This window comes from Salvelinus namaycush, chromosome 21 (assembly GCF_016432855.1).
Source record: "Salvelinus namaycush isolate Seneca chromosome 21, SaNama_1.0, whole genome shotgun sequence".
NCBI classification, from domain to species: Eukaryota; Metazoa; Chordata; class Actinopteri; order Salmoniformes; family Salmonidae; genus Salvelinus; species Salvelinus namaycush.
In genome coordinates, this window is record NC_052327.1 from 30,497,779 (window position 1) to 30,519,969 (window position 22,191).

Sequence of the window (22,191 nt, forward strand, 5' to 3'; positions counted from 1 at the left end):
TCGCCCACGTGGAAATTCTGTAAGAGTAATATATATGTCAATTATGTGATGATCTGACCGCATTCTGTCTCCTATCAACACTTTTTAAACTTTTGGTGCCAGAGAGAATGGTATAAGAAAGTAGTGACTAGCTTGATTAAGCCTCTGCCATGTATATCTCACTAGGTCAGGGTATTTAAGTCTCCATATATCCACTAATTCCAATATATCCATGACATTCATGATTTCCTTAAGTGCCTGAGGGTGATAGTTTGTAGTGTGATTTCCTTTCCGGTCCATAGAGGTATTTAAGACCGTATTAAAATCTCCCACCATAATAATATAGTCTAGTGTTGCTTGTAAAGTTGATAAATTATAATATATATTTTCAAAGAAGCTTTGATCATCATTATTCGGACCGTATAGGTTAATTAGCCATATCTGTTTATTGTCCAATAACATATTTAAAATAATCCATCTACCTTGAGGATCTGTTTGGACAATTTGCACATTTGGATCAAAATTATTGTTAATTAAAACCATCACCCCTTTTGAATTTCTTTGCCCATGGGAGAAATATATTTCGCCCCCCCAGTTCTTTTTCCACAAAACTTCATCTAAAACTGTTGAATGGGTTTCCTGTAAACAATTGATATTATATTCCTTCTCTTTTAGCCAGGTAAATACTGATTGTCTTTTCTTATTATCTGCTAGGCCATTACAATTGTAACTGGCTATACTTATTTCACCACTTACCATAATGAGACACAACTTTCAATTATTTTTATCAAAATATGTTTGTAAACATACCATTAAAAAATAACATGATGATTGCGTGTCTATATAGCTGTACCATGATATTTGCATTTCTACTAAGTAAACCACCAATTGGTCCCTACTATTCCACCCGCTAAAAGCCCTCCTCATCCCGAGTTGTGTTGTCATCCCAATGCCCGGCAGACCACCCTCGACCCTCTGTATCCCATAGCCCATAACCGACTGGGATCCATCCTTTGAAAAGAGCACACAGTGCCATTTACCAAATTGAAGTAGATCAAATGCATTTCCATCGCCCTCACCTCGATTTGTATTATATATAGCTGTGGATCATCCTCTATTGTCCCTAACATCTTTTACTCCTTCGCAACAGTTGTGGGATACACACATACACCCACACACACACATTCAACCCTTACCCCCATACAACCATAAGCTCACTTTCTCAACAATTGCACCAACCCAGAGCCCAACTCAAGATAGGTCTTGATTTACAAATGCACTTGCAGTTGCAGCTGCATGAGAAGGCCTGCAAGACCATGCAAAAAATGGGCAAAAATTCAGAGATTTTATTTATCATTGTCACATCCTAGATGATGGAGGTCAAATGTACACCTTTTCCCTGAAACACCCACAATATGGTCACCCGTATTGACCATATTCCCAAGCATCTCCATGCAGTCCGACTTTGATTTTGTGCCACCAGGGTCACAAAAATATACCCCCTCTCTGAATGTCCGAGTGTGACCCCCTCCCCATGGGTTACTGCAGCTAGTGTTGCCAGCACTGCCACTGCCTGGGTGGGGGCACCCCACCGGAATCCCCACCAGCTAGGTACAAGGTCGTCAAGGTTCTCATTAGCAGCTTTGAGAATTTCCATGTGTAGTATGCTCTCCCGTTAGGGGGCTTTGGCTTTGCAGGACCAACCCTGCCAAGCAGGCTCAGAATCTTGAGGGGGCAGTGCTGCTCTTGGTCTCTGACCTCATTTTGGCTGCATGCAGGCACATAAAACAGTTAGGGACTTCTCCTTAGTATCTGGGTCATTCAGGTGGGTGTCTAGGGTATAGGGTCATGGACCGTACCATTTAAAATAGGATCATAAATAAATAATTAGATATAATTTATTTAAAAAATGTAGTTCCCCATGATAGAACAATAATAAAACAAATGTATAATTTATTTTAAAACTGTTCCACCATGATAGGACAATAAATAAATAAGACGTATAATTCATTATAAAAGTATATCCATCATCTGAACAACATTGAAAGCCCTCTCATACCCATTAAGCGCTGTAAGGAGGAACTCTCTAACTACAGATTCAGGAACTTCCCCTTCTTTCTCCTAGATACCTGTAAGTACCAGATTCTCTCTCATTGATCTAGTTTGTATGTCCAGTAAGGCTTCCCTTAGAACGGTGTTCTCCTTTTTAATTTCATTCATTTCGGTTTCAATCTTATTGACTGTCCCTTTTAGCTTGTGTGTTTCTTTCTCCAATGTCGCAGCTTTTTCATCACTCATCTCGAGGCTTGTCTTCAACTCTTTTATATCCTTACTGACTAGTTCAAGTATACCCCGTTTGTCATTTATTGATTTTAACAGATCCGTTTCGACCTTTACCATTCCCGGTGGTGAAAATATTAAATCGTTTGTGTCTGTAGAAGAGTCACGTTTCCGTTTTGAAATCGGTTCCCTCCCTGTCTTACTCTCCGTCATGTTTGGGTGTTGCTTGTTTTCGTAATATTTGTCGATAAATGTCTCTAGTCTTAAGATTTGTTTTGTGTATTTATCCAGATTGAAGGTTATCACCCACCAGATTATGTAGTGCTAATATTTTAGTCTAATTTGCCGATATTGAATATTACGTTTTATCTTGAGGTGCTCTACATAACTTCGTTCAGTCCGCCATTACATTTACGTCCGCCAGCTGCTAACTTAACCAACCTCTGCCTTAGCGGCTAAATCGTGGGCTTGATCTCCACTAGTAACTATAGTAGCTAACTACATAGATACTGGAGATCCATAAACCCCACTAGTGGCTGCCCAGGCTAACGCATAACCGAGTATTTTACACTACTGTAAATAATACAGTGGGGCGATGCACAATTGGCATAGCGTCGTCCGGGTTAGGGAGGGTTTGGCCGGTAGGGATATCCTTGTCTCAGTATGTAAAATGTAATAAAATGTATGCACTCTGCTGTAAGTCGCTCTGGATAAGAGCGTCTGCTAAATGACTAAAATGTAATGTAAAATGTAATACTGAAGCTAAGACACCCTGACCTGTTGATATTTAGCTAACGTTAGCTATGTTTAAAAAAAAATAGGCTCTGGCTTCGTTCGGTGTCCTACAAGTCCCTTTACTGTGGCCAATCAGAAACGATTGCGTCGTGGCGGTAAATTTGAGTCATTCTCCATCAACTGACTGTCCATAATCTTCCATCCGGTGCACCAGCAAAGGCATCAACACATAAACATTTTAACGTCTGTTTACTGTCCAGCAAATGACAATGTAAGAGTGTATGCTTTGATTTTAATTGTAATTAATTAAGTGTATTGATGAATTGGGAAGTACTAGACAGGTCGCTAGATAGCTGTTTTTGTGCAAGGACGCTCATGAGAGTCGTGACACATCTAGTAGCAGATAGCTAACGTTAGCTAGCTCAGGTGGTGGCAACAATCTGTGACTACTACCGCGTTCATAACATATCCGGCCTCAAATACAACTGGGAAATGAGAGTGAGGGAAACCGCGTTTTGAATGGTCATTCAACTTGGAAGTCCAAGTCTGCAACTCGGGCCTCTTTCGAGAGCTCGGAGTTTCCGACCTAAAGATCACTGACGTCATGATTTTACCTCGTTTATTTTTTTTCGACTTCCCAGTTGTTTTGAAAGCACCATCCCACAGAGTTTCTAAACCTCTTTGATCGTACTTTCTTGCTAGCTAGCTAGTTACAGCAACAGCACAGATTAATACAGCCTATATTTCTTTGGTAACAACATCTGTCCTACAGTCCTAGCTAGTCTTTATTTCTTGAAACATATCCATGTCCCACCCTGGCAGCTCAATCCATTGAAGATGGAAATGTATGTTTCCAGCATAAGCAAACATAATGGTGAGTATTATTGCTGGACTTTTATATGTTACACATGACACTACTTTATGTTTTTGTTCATTTATTTGTTTGGTTTGTCTTTTTTAAATTTGTTTTTCTACTTTACAGCCACAAAGACAGATCTGAGTTTGTTGCTGGAGTGTCTGAAGTACCAGATGAAATGTCCTGCTTCACAGAAACAAGCTCTTTTCACCATCTACTCCATCTGTCAACAGAGAGGTGTCTCACACACACACACACACACACACACACACACACACACACACACACACACACACACACACACACACACACACACACACACACACGCCCACACAAACAGCAAATCTTCTGTAGATCGATTTAATAGACAAATGAATCACTAATAGTTATGTAATGTCACTGATTCTCTCTGTTTCAGAAGAGAATGTGGACTTCTTCAGAGAGATGGGAGGAGTGGTGTTTGTGCACAACCTCTCTAAATCCAGTGCTCACTCAGAGGTCAGGGAGACTGCTCAATTCACACTGGGAATGCTGGCAGAGGCCAATGGTATGTGTGTTGGTAGTGTACTTTAAGCAGTTTCTCTCTGATGCTGACGTACGTGTATTGTAAACACGCTGTGTGTATGTGCAGTGTACTGTAAGCAGGCCCTGTGTAGGAGGGAGACATTCAGTGATCTGGCAGAGTGTCTGATGCAGCAGGACAGCCCACTGACCCAGAGGAGAGTAGCTGTCTACCTGCTCTCTGTCCTCGTCGCCAACAACAGTAAGAGCAGACAGGAAAAAATGACTTTGGGTTTCTTTGGTCCTGCTGGGGTTGAGGGTTGAGAGTTGATTTCGGACAGGGGGTGATTGTCATGACAGGCAGGTGTTTTACCTGGTACAGCCAGAGGAGGATGGGGCTCCCCAGTCTAGTGCCTCTCAATATTTCTACCTTCCAGGGAGTTTTTCCTTGCCACTGTACTAGTGCTTGATTTTTGAAGTCTAAGCTGGGTTACTGTGAAGCACCTAAGCCCTGTTCACACTGCAGGGCTTAATGCTCAAATCAGTTTTGCAGGAAAAATAATAGATTTGGATATGCAAAAAAAAGAAGGATTTGAGTCACTTCAAAACCTCCAGTGTGAACAAGGCTTTATTGATGTTAATGTGAAAAGCACTAGGCTATATATATTGTACGTACAAATGTGGTTAATTGTGTGTGTGCTGCTTCAGGGTCTGGCCAGACGTTCGCTCAGACCTCGGGCTGTCTGGATATCCTGCTGGACTTGTTCAGGTAAACACTGAAATGCACCACACTGGGTTTCTGGCAGACATGGGTTGAAATAGACAACTAATTATCTTTTACAACCAAGACCTGCATGGTCAAGAGGTGAGCTGCTGATTACATTGTATTAAAGTAAAGCTGTACAGGACAACTCCAATTCAGGTTGATTGATGTTTGTTTCTCTCCCCAGGACTAGTTTCCCTCTCTCTGGCGAGGCCACAGTGAGACCTGCTAACGTCACTCAGCTGTTCCAACTCTGGACCTCTGTGTCCAGTGCTCTCTGTGGCTGTGTCAACAACCCCCAGAATGGTAACGTGTGTGTGTCTGTGTATTTGTGTCCTTGTACAGTGTTCTATGCAGCTGTACATTAAATAAACAAGGGTGGTTATGCATGCATGTGTGTAACTTGGTGGATGAAGAAAAATGTTCTTTCCCTAGAGGAGAGCCAGCGTATGTGTGTGTCAGCCTTCCCCCTGGTCAAGGGCTGGCTGCAGCAGCTCTCTCACCCCTACACAGAGATGGTTCAGCCCATCTGCTCCTTTATATCTATGACTGTCGCCAACAACCGTGAGTAAAACAGGGATGATATACTGACACTAATGTTTAGAGTCAGTTACTTACGTATGTATCAGTATCTTGTGATTGAAAAGGTATGTTAGCCTTTTTAACTGATTTTCTTGAGTTGTTTTGTCACACACAGAATACTTAGGTTGCTTTTGCAATGGACGGTTTGTAATTGTAATCCGAGTAGTTTTATAAGTGTGGTGTTGTTTTTATTTCTATGACGGCCAGGCAAAGATCTTAAAGATAGATGCAGACCTTCAGTCTGTAGAGATTAGTGTCCTAGAGCGTTTTGGTAACTGTTCAAATGAAGGTTTATATCTCTTTCTCTCCCTGATGTTAAGGAAGGATGGATGCAGACCTTCAGTCTGTAGAGATTAGTGTCCTAGAGCGGTTTGGTAACTGTTCAAATGAAGGTTTATATCTCTTTCTCTCCCTGATGTTAAGGAAGGATGGATGCAAGCCTTTAGTCTGTAGAGGCTACAGTGTAGAGGACGCTTTTGGTTTATCTGTTGAACACTCATTATTATGTATTCGTCTCCTATCTCTGTGTCTCCCACTATCTATCTCGACCCCTCTCACAGATTGTGCTCAGGATAGTTTTTCCACAGTCGGCGGGCTCGGAAATCTGACACTCACTCTGATTCGCTTAGCCTCTGATGCCGCCCACAGCCCATTGGCCTGTCAGCTGTCTGTCATCATGACCAAGACCCTGTCAGCCTGCATCATTGACAACCGTGAGTGACTCACTCCCTGAATCCCAAATCAACCCATCTCCCCTACCGCTAGGGCGATGTAGAACTCACTCACTCACTCTCATACAGCCATGTAAACCAGCTCTCCTTAGGTAACCTGTCCATTTTCTCCTCTCTCCCCCTACTGTGCGTAGCTGTGTTGGCGTCAGGTCTGGCAGGTTATGGTTTGGTTCCTCAGCTCCACTCCCTGCTGTCCAGCCCCAGCCTGGAGCCCCAAGACAGGCTCATTGTCATACTCACCCTGGGACACTGCACTGAGGCCTCTGGTATGGCTGGGACACACAGATTTATTTGCATCAAATAATGATGATAACACATCTTACAATTCCAAAGAAAACATTAAGTTATTACAACAGTAATAACTGCACAGTAATAACTGTGATAACTACAGTATTTATTTAATTCAATTCTCTCCTCTAGAGGAGCACCGGTCTCAGTTCTTACAGTGTGGAGGTCTGTCCCTCATCATCACTCTACTGACTGAGTCTACCAGCGAAGAGCTCAGGAAGGCTGCTACCTTCATACTGCAGACCTGCAAACAGGCTAGTGAGTACACACACACACACACAAACCTGTATGCAGACGTCAAATGTCAGTGTTGAAGTGAGTCTACCCATTTCATAACGTCCATAGCATTGTCTTTCCTCTCATCCTTCTCCCTGTCCTCCCAGCTGTGTTTCTGCGTGGTGCGGTCCATGGGGAGTCTCAGGGTCAGACTGCGGAGCTAGAGCCCCCTGTGGACATGGAGGGGTACTGGAGGTCAGCACGAGACATACTGCACAGGATCAACCAGCTGGAGAGACAACAGGCTCAGGTATATTACACCACACACACATATACATGGCGGGAACCCGGGTACCGGGATTTACCGCCCAAAACCATTCTCTTTTCCAGGGATAAATAACTGCGAGAAACTGGTAAATTACAATAAATTATTTATATGAATGGCATGAAATGGAACTGTTAAATTATATGCAATGTCTAAATCTGTCTTCTTTACGGCCTCTGCATGATGAATCATCAACGCTCAGGGTGGGGTCAGACAGCGCGTCTCAGTATGGAGCGCAGTTCACAATGCATGTAGAACTATCATCTCATCATGGTAACTTTTTTTCTTGTGACAGGTGCTGTAGGCCTACATTTGCTGCAGCATAGCCTATGCTACAGTAATATAAAGAACAAATGCGCATCTAATTTACCATCTCCATCTGTCCTTCGGGGGTCACCTTATTTTTTAATTGTAAATACTTTTGTTGCAGCTGCAGAGTCACTCGAATATCGTTGCTTTAAATCAGTGCATGCCCAAGCACTCTCTTTCTCTCCATTAACTCCATTAAAATTATATCCAAAATAGATAATCATGTTCTAGTTAACCAATAAGGCACCAGGGGGTGTGGTATATGGCCAATTTACCACGGCTAAGGGCTGTTCTTATGCACAACGCAACGCAGAGTGCCTGGATACAGCCCTTAGCCAAGGTATATTGGCATATATCACAAACACCCGAGGTGCCTTATTGCTATTATAAACTGGTTACCAACATAATTAGAGCATTAAAAATAAATGTTTTGTTATACACGTGATATACGGTCTGATATACCACAGCTTTCAGCCATTCAGCATTCAGGGCTAGAACCACCCAGTTTGGTAGGCTGTCATTGTCAATAAGATTTTGTTCTTAACTGACTTGCCTAGTTATTAAATAAAGGTTCAATAAAATAAAAAACATACATTGATATATAGCCCTATATATAGATGTCCTAGCCTACCTCTTTCAGGTAATACATTCAATGCAGTATTAGCCTTATATTTAGCTAATTAATGATGGGTTATGCATAATAAGCTTCTAACTTATAGCCTCTGTCTCTTGTGCAATACAAACACACCTGTGCTCTACTGGCTTCTCCCATGCAGGAAAATCTAGACTAGAATAGCGTTCTGGACATCATTTTTTTGCATTTCTTATACCAATAGACTATTTGAAGAGGGATGCAAGCTCTTGTTTGCTGAATGTTAAATACAGCAGCCAATAGAACTCACAGGTAGTTTGAAAGAAGAGCAAACGCGTGATGGCGGTAGGCTATAGCGGTTATTTATTCAGACCCATAACCATTCAATCAAACAAATAAAAATAATAACTTACATTTTCGTGAAGAGAAGTGAAAGCCTTCTGCATCTTATTCTAGTCCTATATTATTCAACGATGTCATTAAAATTATGAAGATCAGGACAACAAAACTTATTTCATTTAACTGTTGAAAGCTAGGAAGAAATTAAGCCACGATAGAGGTATGCTAATAACATTAGGGTAACTACTGTATTATGAAAAGTATACATGTGTCAGCCTACTAATTATATAATTGTTATAGGCCCTATTTATATTTCAAAATCAAATTCTCTAGCCTATACTTGTAACTTTGTAGGCCGCATGTGCTGCACCAGAATTGCATGTTCTCTCCCTGTTTTATCATTGGTTTGAACAATGTGTGTCCATCTAATACAGTATATTACAGTGCAGTAATACAGTTCACACTCAAAAAGATTAGCCTACATGAGCTTGTTTAATTTATTTAACCAAGAGAGCATATAGCTAGCTACATCTATGGGCTTTTATGTTTTTCTGTCTAGTGTATGTGCAGTAGCCTATGTAATAGGCTATATGTATTGGATAATAGCGCAATCATTTGGGCTATTTTTGATGTAGGGCTCATTAAATGTTTTTAATGCATGGCTCAGGTAGCATCAGGGTTGCATTTTAGATCAAAGCTCTAATCAAATCCAGACATAGACCTATTAATATGCTTTGGAATGACACTGCCGGTTTTGGCAAGAAATACCAGTTTATATGGGAGAAAAGTGATTGATTCTCGGGATGGAACATTTGTAAAATACCAGGAAAATATTCAACGCTCACACACACACGCATATATATCAAGCTTTACAAAGGCACTGCAAACATCACACTTCTCCACATACAGGCATGCATACTCTCACTCCCACTAACTTACTCACTCACTCATCCACATGCACACCCCTTAAACAGCAAGCCTTTGTGTGTGTGTTGGGGTTGTTGAACAGGGAGCGGAGGAGGAGTGGGAGGGGGTTGAACCAAACCCCCCAGACCAACAGAAACCTGCAGAATGGGGGAGGAAGGAGCTACTCTTACCCCTACCTCTACCCCCATCCTTATCCCTACCCCCTCACCACACCTCTTTACCATACCAGGAGTGGAATGGAGGCAGAAGGTGTGAGGAAAGAGAGGAGCGTTGGAGAGGAGTAGAGAGTTGGGGTCAAGAGAGAAGAGAGGAGGGAGGAGGAGAAGAGAAAAGAGGAGAAGAGAGGGGGATGTCCTGTGAACACACCCCAGTCCGGTCGGTTCTAGTGGGGAGGGGTGGAGATGGAGAGAGAGAGGATCTACACCATAGAGTCCTAGAGGAGAATCAACCCACAAACAGAGGGCAGGACCTAACGGTGCGGGTCTAACACAGCTCTGGTCCACTCCACACACAATGGTCCTGTCCAGAAACAACCCCTACCCTCTAGGGGACGTCATGTCAATCTGAAGGAATTGGATAGGTATAATAAGCAATATGGTAGCTCCACCTTGCCCTCTGATATGTTGTTTCTGGACAGGACCAATCTATTTTACAGACACTGTACTAGGCTCTCCAAGCCCACTGACTCTCTTGGGTTTTTTATAGTAAGTTAAGTGTCAAGGTGTGTGTGTGTGTGTGTTTTGATCAGAAGCGTGTAAGGAGACAGATATTCCAAACCAGTGAGGAGCCTCAGAAACCCAGCCACAGCAGCAGAGAGAGGGAGAAGAGAACACACATACAAAGGCACACCACACTGCACGTGTACACACTTGGAAACACACAACCAGAGAAGGACAGGGGCTTGGCAGCTAAGATAAATACTTATCCTCTCTACACAAACACACTCACAGAGAAAGGTAAAAACACAGCATCACACACACAGACCGAGAACCGCAGAGACAAGCACCTTGCTATGAGAGAGCAGGCTCACACACAGTCTGTGTCAGCCGTGGGCTATGCTGGACCTGGTATAGCTAGTGTCCCTGGGCAGCCCCGTGATGGAGAGGATGAGAGGTGTTCTGTATGTCTGGGGACAGGAACACTGGTCCCTTCCTCCTCCAGTCTACTAGAAGGACACTCCCAGACACACACACACAGGTCAGCACTCTGGACTATATGCAAATGCTGTATTTATTGAAACATGATTCTTGTGAAGTGTTTCATGTTGATGTTATGTAAGAAATGTTATTCTGTGTACCGTTCTTCTCTCCCTCATGGTGTGTGGTTTAGCCAAGTGTTCAAGTGCCCAGCTCCAGGCAAGCCAGGAATGAGCAGGCAGAAGAAACCGTTGGATGATGAAGGTACAAAAATGTCAATGGGATAAAGTGAAAATGCAAAACTGTCTACACTATGTATACAAAAATATGCGGACACCCCTTGTAATTTGTGTATTTGGCTGTTTCAGCCACACCCGTTGCTGACAGGTGTATAAAATCGAGCACACAGCCAAGCGATCTCCATAGACAAACATTGGCAGTAGAATGGGCTTACTGAAGAGCTCAGTGACTTTCAACGTGGCACCGTCATAGGATGCCACCTTTCCAACAAGTCAGTTCGTCAAATTTCTGCCCTGCTAGAGCTTCCCCGGTCAACTGTAAGTCCTGTTATTGTGAAATGGAAATGTCTAGGAGCAACAACGGCTCAGCCGCGAAGTGGTAGGCCACGCAAGCTCACAGAACGGGACCGCAGATTGCTGAAGCGTGTAGCATATAAATCTGTCATCATTTGCAATACTACCTACCGAGTTCGTCACTGCGTCTGGAAGCAACGTCAGCACAAGAACTGTTCATCGAGAGCTTTTATGAAATGGGTTTCCATGGCCGACCAGCCGCACACAAACCTAAGATCACCATGCGCAATGCCAAGTGTCGGCTGGAGTGGTGTAAAGCTCGCCGCCATTGGACTCTGGAGCATTGAAAACGCTTTCTCTGGAGTGATGAATCACACTTCACCATCTGGAAGTCCAACAGATGAATCGGGGTTTGGCGGATGCCAGTACAACACTACCTGCCCTAATCGTGCCAACTGTAAAGTTTGGTGGAGGAGGAATAATGGTCTGGGCTTGTTTTTCATGGTTCGGGCTAGGCCCCATAGTTCCATCGAAGGGAAATCTTAGCTCTACAGCATTCTAGACAATTCTGTGCTTACAACTTTGTGGCAACAGTTTGGGGATGGCTCTTTCCTGTTTCAGCATGACACTGTCCCCAGGCTCAAAGCGAGGTCCATACAGAAATTGTTTGTCGAGATCAGTGTGGAAGAACTTGGCCTGCACAAAGCCCTGACTTCAACCCCATTGAACACCTTTTGGATGAATTGGAACACCGACTGCGAGCCAGGCCTAATCACCCAACATCAGTGCCCGACCTCACTAATGCTCTTGTGGCTGAATGGAAGCAAGTCCCCGCAGCAATGTTCCAACATCTAGTGGAAAGCCGTCCCAGAAGGGTGGAGGCTGTTATAGAAGGGGGGAACAACTCCATATTAATGCCCATGATTTTGGAATGAGATGTTCGACAAGCAGCTGTCTACATACTTTTGTTCATGTAGTGTATCTATTCATCTATCGCTCTGAAAAAAGCTTAACTGTCTCTTAGCAAAACCGTGTTCACCCAGCTGTTTCCTTCTCCCCAGGCTGTGTGTTCGGTTTGGTGACCAGCCGATCGTTCCCTGTCCTCCAAAGGAACTGTCCCCACAGCTGTGACCTGCACCTGGTACTGCAGAAAGCCACACACAGCTACACACAGCACCTCCGAGATATACGCAGGAGGAGAGAAATACACACAACGGGACAGAGAGAGACAGAGCGAGGGACACAGAGCGTCTGGGATCACTGCAGAGATAAGATTCCTGAAGTGCTGAACACACCCACACACCGATGTGATTTGAATTGGGATTTGTGTCCTGTTGTAACAGAGGCCAGTCTGACTCCTGTCTGTAAAGGAACCCTCCTGAGGAGCTTCTCAACCAACAGCGGACAACGCAACACTGATCACAACCGTAAGATTCAACATCTCAACAAAATATTTACATATCCCCTCTGTCTTTTCTGTGAAAAACAATAATATATTATATAGTTCTCTCGCTCCCCCCCCTGTTTTCTCTCTCAGATGTGAGTCTCACTCCCCTTAAGAACTGTGGTCCATGTGAAGGTATCACTCGGAATCCTTTGCGTAAAGGTCTGATGAAGAGCCTATCCTCTGTGACCAGCAGGGGGCAGGAGAGAGGAGGTACAGTATGTTCAGACACCATGACAACACGTTAGCCTTTATTTTACCCAGCCAATAATGAGATAACCGTATCGTTTCTCATGTATCATCTGTGTGTGTGTGGGTGTGTGTGTGTGTGTGGCATCATCATCATTTGTATTTTTATTTATTATGGATCCCCATTATCTGCTGCCAAAGCAGCAGCTACTCTTCCTGGGGTCCAGCAAAATTAAGGCAGTTTATACAATTTTAAAACATTACAATACATTTACAGATTTCACAACACACTGTGTGCCCTCAGGCCCCTACTCCACCACTTCCACATATCTACATGACTAAATCCATGTGTATGTATAATGCGTATGTTATCGTGTGTGTGTATGCATGTGTCTGTTCCAATGTTTGTGTTGCTTCACAGTTCCCGCTGTTCCATAAGGTGTGTTTTAATCTGTTTTTTTAAATCTAATTTTACTGCTTGCGTCAGTTACTTGATGTGGAATACAGTTCTATGTAGTCATGGCTCTATGTAATACTGTGTGCCTCCCATAGTCTGTTCTGGACTTGGGGACTGTGAAGAGACCTCTTGTGGCATGTCTTGTGGGGTATGCATGGGGGTCTGAGCTGGGTACTAGTAGTGTCACTACTAGCTGCCACTAGTAGTGTCAATACTAGAGGTCGACCGATTAATTAGGGCCGATTTTCAAATTTTCATAACAATCGGTAATCAGCATTTTTGGATGCCGATTATCGCCTATTACGTTGCAATCCACGGGGAGACTGCGTGGCAGGCTGACCACCTGTTACCTTGGCTCCTTGCTGCACTCGTGTAAGTTGCTAGATAGCATTAAACTTATCTTGTAAAAAACAATCAATCTTAACATAATCACTAGTTAACTACACATGGTTGATGATATTACTAGTTTAACTAGCTTGTCCTGCGTTGCATATAATCAATGCGGTGCCTGTTAATTTATCATCGAATCACAGCTTACTTTGCCAAACGGGTGATTTAACAAAAGTGCATTCGTGAAAACAATCACTATCGTTGCACCGATGTACCTAACCATAAACATCAATGCCTTTCTTAAAATCAATATACAAGTATATTTTTTTAAACCTGCATATTTAGATAAAATAAATGAATGTTAGCAGGCAATATTAACTAGGGAAACTTATTGCATTCCAGTGCAAGCAGAGTAAGGGTATATGCAGCAGTTTGGGCCGCCTGGCTCGTTGCGAACTGTATGAAGACCATTTCTTCCTAACAAAGACCGTAATTAATTTGCTAGAATTTTACATAATTATGACATAACTTTGAAGGTTGTGCAATGTAACAGCAATATTTAGACTTAGGGTTGCCACCCTTTCGATAAAATACGTAACGGTTCCGTATTTCACTGAAAGAATAAAAGTTTAGTTTTCGAAATGATGGTTTCCGGATTTGACCATATTAATGACCTAAGGCTCGTATTTCTGTGTGTTTATTATATTATAATTAAGTCTATGATTTGCTATTTGATAGAGTGGTCTGACTGAGCGGTGGTAGGCAGCAGCAGGCTCGTAAGCATTCATTCAAACAGCACTTTCTGCGTTTGCCAGCAGCTCTTCGCAATGCTTGAAGCACAGCGCTGTTTATGATTTATCAACTCCCGAGATTAGGCTGGCAATACTATAGTGCCTATAAGAACATCCAATAGTCAAAGTTATATGAAATACAAATGGTATAGAGAGAAATAGTCCTATAATTCCTATAATAACTACAACCTAAAACTTCTTAACTGGGAATATTGAAGACTCATGTTAAAAGGAACCACCAGCTTTCATATGTTCTGAGCAAGGAACTTAAACGTTAGCTTTCTTACATGGCACATATTGCACTTTTACTTTCTTCTCCAAAACTGTTTTTGCATTTATTTAAACCAAATTGAACATGCTTCATTATTTATTTGAGACAAAATAGATTTTATTTATGTATTATATCAAGTTAAAATAAGTGATCGTCCGATTTAATCGGTATTGGCTTTTTTTTGGTCCTCCAGTAATCGGTATCGGCCTTAAAATCATAATCGGTAGACCTCTAGTCAATACCTCTCATAAATAAAAGTAGTGTTGAAGTCAATCTCTCCTTAACTTTCAGCCAGGAGAGATTGACATGCATATTATTAATATTAGCTCTCTGAGTACATCCAAGGGCCAGCCGTGCTGCCCTGTTCTGAGCCAATTGCAATTTTCCTAACATGCTGACCAGACCGGACACGTCGCGTGAGCGAGCGTCGCAAAATAAATGTAGAAATCCATGTTATTCAATTATTGCACCCACACTGCTCGCGCGCGCAAACGAGTGTCTACGACGCCAAGGGCTAAAATAGAACTCATTCCTATTTCTGACGCAGATCGCGCTGCAAGTCCTGCCTCTCCCATCTCCTCATTGGTTTATAGAAGCAGGTACCCACGTGCCATCTCCTCATTGGTTATACCCACGTGGGTGATTGAAAGACGAACTGTTTTGCCGGTAGTCGTGGTAATACAATGAAAGTTTCGATGGATCACCATATAAGTTAAACGATGAAAAAGCCTGGAAGGAGGAGAGATGACTAGAAATGATTCGGTTGACCGTTTTATGTGTGGATTAATTGTCGGAGTAGAGGTCCTTGTGCATTTCAGGTAAAATAACAACTCAATGTTCATATCCCAGGACAAATTAGCTAGAAACAGCAAGCTAGCTAAATAGGACAAATTAACATTAGCTAGCAAGTGCAAGCTAACTAGCTAAATTGCCATACATGTTTAATGCTTTTCGACCTATCCCCAAATGAATGTCATTGGTTCAGAGTTTGTTTTGATATTTTAACCTGCGTGTCGTGATCGCGTTTGGTGTGGGGGGGGGGGAATAAATTTATGCACGATGGCGCAGCCGGTTTGGGTTCCTTATAAGTCCTTTTTTGTGGCACCTGACCACACGACTGAACAGTAGTCAAGGTGTGACAAAACTAGGGCCTGTAGGACCTGCCTTGTTGATAGTGTTGTTAAGAAGGCAGAGCATTGCTTTATTATAGATAGACTTCTCCCCATCTTAGCTACTACTGCGTCAATACTGCATCAATATGTTTTGACCATGACAGTTTACAGTCTAGTGTTACTCCAAGCAGTTTAGTCATCTCAACTTGCTCTATTTCCATATTATTTATTACAAGATTTAGTTGAGGTTTAGGGTTTAGTGACTGTTTTGTTCCAAATACAAAGCTTTTAGTTTTAGAAATATTTAGGGCAAACTTATTCCTTTCCACCCACTCTGAAACTAACTGTAGCTCTTTGTTGAGTGTTGCAGTCATTTCAGTCGGTGTAGTAGCTGACGTGTATAGTGTTGAGTCATCCGCATATATAGAAACTCTGGCTTTACTCAAAGTCAATGGCATGTCTTTAGTAAAAATTGAAAAAAGCAAGGTGCCTAAACAGCTAACCTGGGGAATTCCTGGTTCTAACTGGATTATAGTTGATAGGCTTCCATTAAAGAACACCCTCTGTGTTCTGTTAGACAAGTAACTCTTTATCCACAATATAGCAGGGGGTGTAAAGCCATAACACATACATTTTTCCAGCAGTAGACTATGATCAATAATGTCAAAAGCTGCACTGAAGTCTAACAAGACAGCCCCCACAATCATTTTATCATCAATTCCTCTCAGCCAATCATCAGTAATTTGTGTAAGTGCTGTGCTTGTTGAGTGTCCTTCCCTATAAGCATGCTGAAAGTTTGTTGTCAATTTGTTTACTGTAAAATAGCATTGTATCTAGTCAAACACAATTTTTTCCAGAAGTTTACTAAGGGTTGGTAACAGGCTGATTGGTCGGCTATTTGAGCCAGTAAAGGGGGATTTACTATTCTTGGGTAGCGGAATGACTTTAGCTTCCCTTCGGGCCTGAGGGACGTTCTCTAGTAGGCTTAAATTGAAGATATGGCAAATAGGAGTGGCAATATCATCTGCTATTATCAGTAATTTTCCATCTAGATTGTCAGACCCTGGTGGCTTGTCATTGTTGATGGACAACCATTTTTTCACCTCTTCCACACTGACTTTACGGAATTCAAAAGTACAATTCTTGTCTTTCATAATTTGGTCCGATATACTTGGATGTGTAGTGTCAGCGTTTGTTGCTGGCATGTCATCCCTAAGTTTGCTTATCTTGCCAATGAAAAAAGTAATTAAAGTAGTTTGCAATATCAGTGGGTTTTGTGATAAATGAGCTATCTGATTCAATTAATGATGGAGTCGAGTTGGCTTTTTTCCCAAAATGTAATTTAAGGTGCTTTTTTTAAAGGTGCTTTTTACTATCATTCTTTATATTATTTATCTTTGTTTCATAGTGTAGTTTCTTTTTATTTAGTTTAGTCACATGATTTCTTAATTTGCAGTACGTTTGCCAATCAGTTGGGCTGCCAGACTTAATTGCCATACCTTTTGCCTCATCCCTCTCAACCATACAATTTTTTCATTCCTCATCATTCCACGGGGATTTAAGTTTTTACCGTCATTTTCTTAATGGGTGCGTGCTTATTAGTAACTGGAATAAGTAGTTTCATAAATGCGTCAAGTGCAGCGTCTGGTTGGTCCTCATTATACACCACAGACCAGCAAATATTCTTAACATCATCAACATATGAATCACTACAAAACGTATTGTATCACCTCTAATACACTATATTAGGCCCAGCCTTTGGAACTTTGGTTTTCCTAGATATGGCTATTATATTGTGATAACTACATCTGATGGTTATGGATACTGCTTTAAAGCAAATATCTGCAGCGTTAGTAAAAATGTGATCAATACATGTTGATGATTTAATTCCTGTGCTGTTTATAACTACCCTGGTAGGTTGACTGACAACCTGATCCAGGTTGCAAGCACTGGTTCCAGTTTGAACTTTTTTCCTGAGTGGGCAGCTTAATGATAGCCAGTCAATATTTAAATCACCCAGAAAATATACGTCTCTGTTGATATCACATACATTATCAACCATTTCACACGTTATCCAGATACTGACTGTTAGCACTTGGTGGTCTATAGCAGCTTCCCACCAGAATGGGCTTTAGGTGAGGCAGATGAACCTGTAGCCAGATTACTTCAACAGTATTTAACATTAGATCGTCTCTAATCTTTACAGGAATGTGGTTTTACTACCACTGTATCATCAAAGGTATTATCTAAATGAGTTTCAGAGATAGTCAGAATATGAATGTAATCTGTTACAAGCAAGTTATTGACTTCATGGACCTTGTTTCTTAGGCTACAAATGTTAATATGGGCTATTTTTAGTACTTTTCTGGGTTGCTTGATTGTTTTTAATGCTTTACTGGGAAGCTCATCAGAGGTAGACTTACTCATGTTATTTACATTGGAGCTGATAGTGCAGGGTGAGATGCACACCGCCTCAGTGCTAACAGTGTATCTCTGGTTTATAGGCTCATGATTACTGCTTACAATAGCTGTAGGATAAACAGATGTATTCGTTGCAATTAGGGGTACATCAATGAAATTACTTGTGTTTGCCAACGCCCCTAAGATCATGTACATTTTATGCAGCATTATGACGACTCATTGTCACAATGGTAGGGATTAACTGAGCTGGTCCTGGATCATTTACCAGTCATTGTTTCAACGCATCCTTGAAATGCATGGACAGAGTCCAGGAGCCAAGATGATTTGGATGGACTGTCATTCCTGTAGAATATCTTCTGTTTCCAGAAGGTGTCAAAGTTATCAGTACAAGTGACTTCAGCAGAGCTACAGTAGTATTTTAGCCAGATGTGTAATGCCAGCAGTCTGCTAAATCTTTCACAACGATGGTACTGGACCTGAAATTATTGGGCGTTTTTGGAGTCTTTTAATGCTAAAATCAGTTCTTTTAAAATCCATTTTCAAATGTTCCGAGCTAGCCCTCCTGATGTCGTTTGACCCCACATGGACTACGACAGTGTCAGCTCCCGACATCTGTGGGAGAACAGTCAGAAGCAGCCTTGTTATGTCCTGTACTCGTGCTCCTGGGTAGCACAGGGCTTTTGCCTTGGGGACCGAGATGTTTCTCATCATAGAGCTGCCTATGATGACAGTTGGTGATGTTGAATGGGCCGGTCTCTCAGGCAGCCTCATGGTCTAGTGAGGCTGGGAGCTCCTAGGATCTGAACCCGAGGTAGAAGCCACTGGAGAGGGAGACAGAGCCGAGGATGAAGACGCAGGTACCTCCGGATCCGATCTTGATTGGCAAGCCACCACGGACGAAGGTGCCGGAACCTCTGGATCCAGGGCGGCAAAGCTGTTTCTGGTCTGTGTCAGTTCCGGGCTCAACATCTCCATGGAGACCCTTGTTGCCAGGGACGCCTTCGTCGACATCCACAGCGAGTGATGTACCTCCATGGCTGGTTGGTTGATGTGGCCAGTGACACTTTGCTTCTTGAAAGTCCAATATTTAGAAAATTGTCTGCTTACATGCAAAACATTTTGGGACTGTATCAACAGTGGACTAATGAGTGGATTTACCCTTTAAGTTAGATGCTGGTAACAGGCTGCTATGAAGTTACAACTAATATGCGAATTGAATGTGTGTGTTTTTTTTCGTGGGTTTCCTGGTCTCCAGTGTATTCCTTGTAGCACAGAGAAATGTTCTCACACTGGCTGATAGCTAGTCAACTCTGTTACTGACCTCTCTCTTTTACCGACCTCTACAGCTGTATAACACAACACTAGCTAGTTTACACTGTTCTATACCAGTACAGTTGTACAACACTAGCTAGTTTACACTCTGTTATAGCGCTCTAATCGTGTAGCAGTGTCCACCTCTAAGCTGCTGTGTGTGTTGATTCATAGTTCACAGATTTACTCTTCTCTTTTTGAGCACGTTTACTCCTTCACTTTGTCTGAAATACTACACTATCTTTCTTTGTCTGTAGGTTTGTTTCTTTCGCTCTCTAACCCACTTTCCCTCTCTTTCTGTTTTTCTCTCTTGCTTTTCTCTTTTCTTTCACCATCTTGATCTTTCCAATATGACCCTGCTCCTCTCTCTCATGCTCCATTTATCCTTATTTCTCCCTTTCTCCCTCTCTGGTCAGTGAATCTCTTCTGTGTTTTATTGTTCTGGTAGCAGGCAGCTGTATTAGGCCTGACTGATGAACTAATGTCACTTCCAATGAAGAAGAAAGAGTGAGAGATTGTATTTTCTCTTTATTTGATTGTGTCTCTGTTTACCTCAATGAGCTCTGAGAGCTGTTGGTCTCTGTCCACAATGAGGCTTGACACATCTGTTCTTTGCTTACTGTCTCCCTCTTTTTTTCTCTCACACACACACACACATACACAGACAGAAGAACACATAATGGGGAAGATGGTGTCATCGATGATCAGCAGAAGACTCTGTCTATGGGAAACCCATCTTTGACTGTAAGAGAGAGATGAGTGTATGTCGGGAGTTTGTGAATGTATCCAGATGTCTCTGTAGAAGTGAGTGTTGAATTGGAGGTTAATCTATAGTGGATGGATTGTATAGAACAACCAGTGTTCTAGTAACCAGGCAATATAGCAGCAGAGACCACTATGCCAGTGTGTGTGTAGTAGGGGAATGTTATCCAGAGGTCTGTGTGTCATGTGTCCTCTGTCTTGCAGCAGAGCAGTTCCAAAACCAAGGAAAAGAGGGTGATGACCAATGAGGTGTGTTTGTGTTTTGTCTCATGTCCTCTCTGTCTCTCTCTCTTACTGTTCTTTACCCTGCATTCTCTTACACTCCTTGTACATTGACACCCCCTCTCAATTCAATTTCAGTTTAAGGGGCTTTATAGGAAACATGTTTATATTGCCAAAGCAAGTGAAATGGATAATAAACAAAAGTGAAATAAACAATAAAAAATGAACAGTAAACATTACACTTACAAAAGAATAACGACATGTCAAATGTCATATTTTGTATATATACAGCGTTGTAATGATGTGTAAATCATTCAAGTACAAAAGGGAAAATAAATAAACAAATATTGGTTGTATTTACAATGGTGTTTGTTCACTGGTTGCCCTTTTGTGGAAACGGGTGACAAATCGTGCTGCTGTGATTGCACACTGGTATTTCACCCAATAGATATGGGAGTTTATCAAAATTGTATTTGTTTTCAAATTCTTTGTGGGTCTGTAATCTGAGGGAAATATGTGTCTCTAATATGGTCATACATTTGGCAGGAGGTTAGGAAGTGCTGCTCAGTTTCCACATTTTGTGGGCAGTGTGCACATAGCATGTCTGCTCTTGAGAGCCAGGTCTGTCTTCAGCGGCCTCTATCTGTCTACAGAGGAGGGAGAGGAGGAACTTCAGCCGTGAGGAGGAGAGTTATCTGTGTCGAGGTATAGAGCGGTTTGGTCCATCCTGGAACTCCATCCTTTGGGCCTATCCGTTCCAGCCGGGACGCACCAACGTTGACCTGGCCAAGAAATACAAACGCCTGCAGGTGATAGGCATCAACAATGGTTTTACAAAAATGTATGTATGTCACTGACTTCAATTTCAGTTGGTGAGTATTCAACTGACCCCGCTCTCTGTCATTTTCTGGGTCTTGTTCTCCATTTTGTTCCCTCTCTCATTCTCTCCCTACAGGCTAAAGCCCAGGGTATGGATTCAGACTCCATGAGATCCTAGAAGAACACATTGTATATTGTACATAAATCACAGTCATATATTTGAAATACTTTAATGTAATATTCAATAATAGTTTAAATACTATAATTTAGTCCCCAGTTTGAAATTAATTACTATGCTGTACTACTGTAAATAAAATACATAATTTTATATTTAATTTAGTAATATTAGAAATATGTTAATTTCATGGTCATGGAGGATTAATGAAGGATCTGTTCTGTATTTCTCAACCTTGTTTTTTTACACAGCAGTATTTTACTGCCTATTTGAAGTAGTTGGAATATTGTTTGGAATAGAAAAATGGAAATGATTCGTGTAATGATTTGCACTTGACGATTTCATAATTTATCTTGTTCTTTGTTAATGTATGGATTGAGACTGAAATGGTTGTTCACTCGTCATCCCCTGAAGTTGTTTGTATTGAATTAAACAGAAGGGCGTCTGTATGCAGTGATGTGTGTCAGTCACTGTCTGATAATCTCACGCCATGCTTTTTTCATTCAGGGACCCTCAAGGCTCCAGGGAATTAACAATGAGGATGTTCATTTACTGACTTGAGGTTAAAAACAGCTTTTTCTACTTCTAGAGAGTTTGTTTGTCCCTTAAGGGGAAATGCTTTCTATAGCTTAATATTAAACTCCAATATCTAAGACACTTTTTATGCAATGCATGGGTGTGAATGGTTTAAACATGCATGAAACGTGGGAGAAAAAAATACATGTGAAAGATATATTTGATTTGCAGTGGCCTACGGCCGACAGACATTGAATAGTGTATCTTGATGTATTTATG

At 41.8% G+C, this 22,191-nt stretch overlaps 1 protein-coding gene across 1 annotated transcript; it reads left to right on the forward strand.

The window, feature by feature from the left end:
• The first annotated feature begins 3,643 nt into the window (after nt 1–3,643).
• On the forward strand, nt 3,644–21,845 carry LOC120066293. The gene is made up of 20 exons (XM_039017575.1): nt 3,644–3,868; nt 3,977–4,087; nt 4,269–4,397; nt 4,482–4,613; nt 5,060–5,120; nt 5,302–5,420; nt 5,550–5,678; nt 6,257–6,409; nt 6,562–6,693; nt 6,848–6,973; nt 7,099–7,241; nt 9,506–9,898; nt 10,172–10,620; nt 10,753–10,823; nt 12,154–12,519; nt 12,630–12,749; nt 20,083–20,162; nt 20,385–20,429; nt 21,056–21,211; nt 21,358–21,845. Exons 1-20 carry the CDS (start codon nt 3,832–3,834, stop codon nt 21,397–21,399), a joined length of 2,994 nt encoding a protein of 997 aa, XP_038873503.1. The 5' UTR covers nt 3,644–3,831; the 3' UTR covers nt 21,400–21,845.
• The last annotated feature ends 346 nt before the right edge of the window (nt 21,846–22,191 follow it).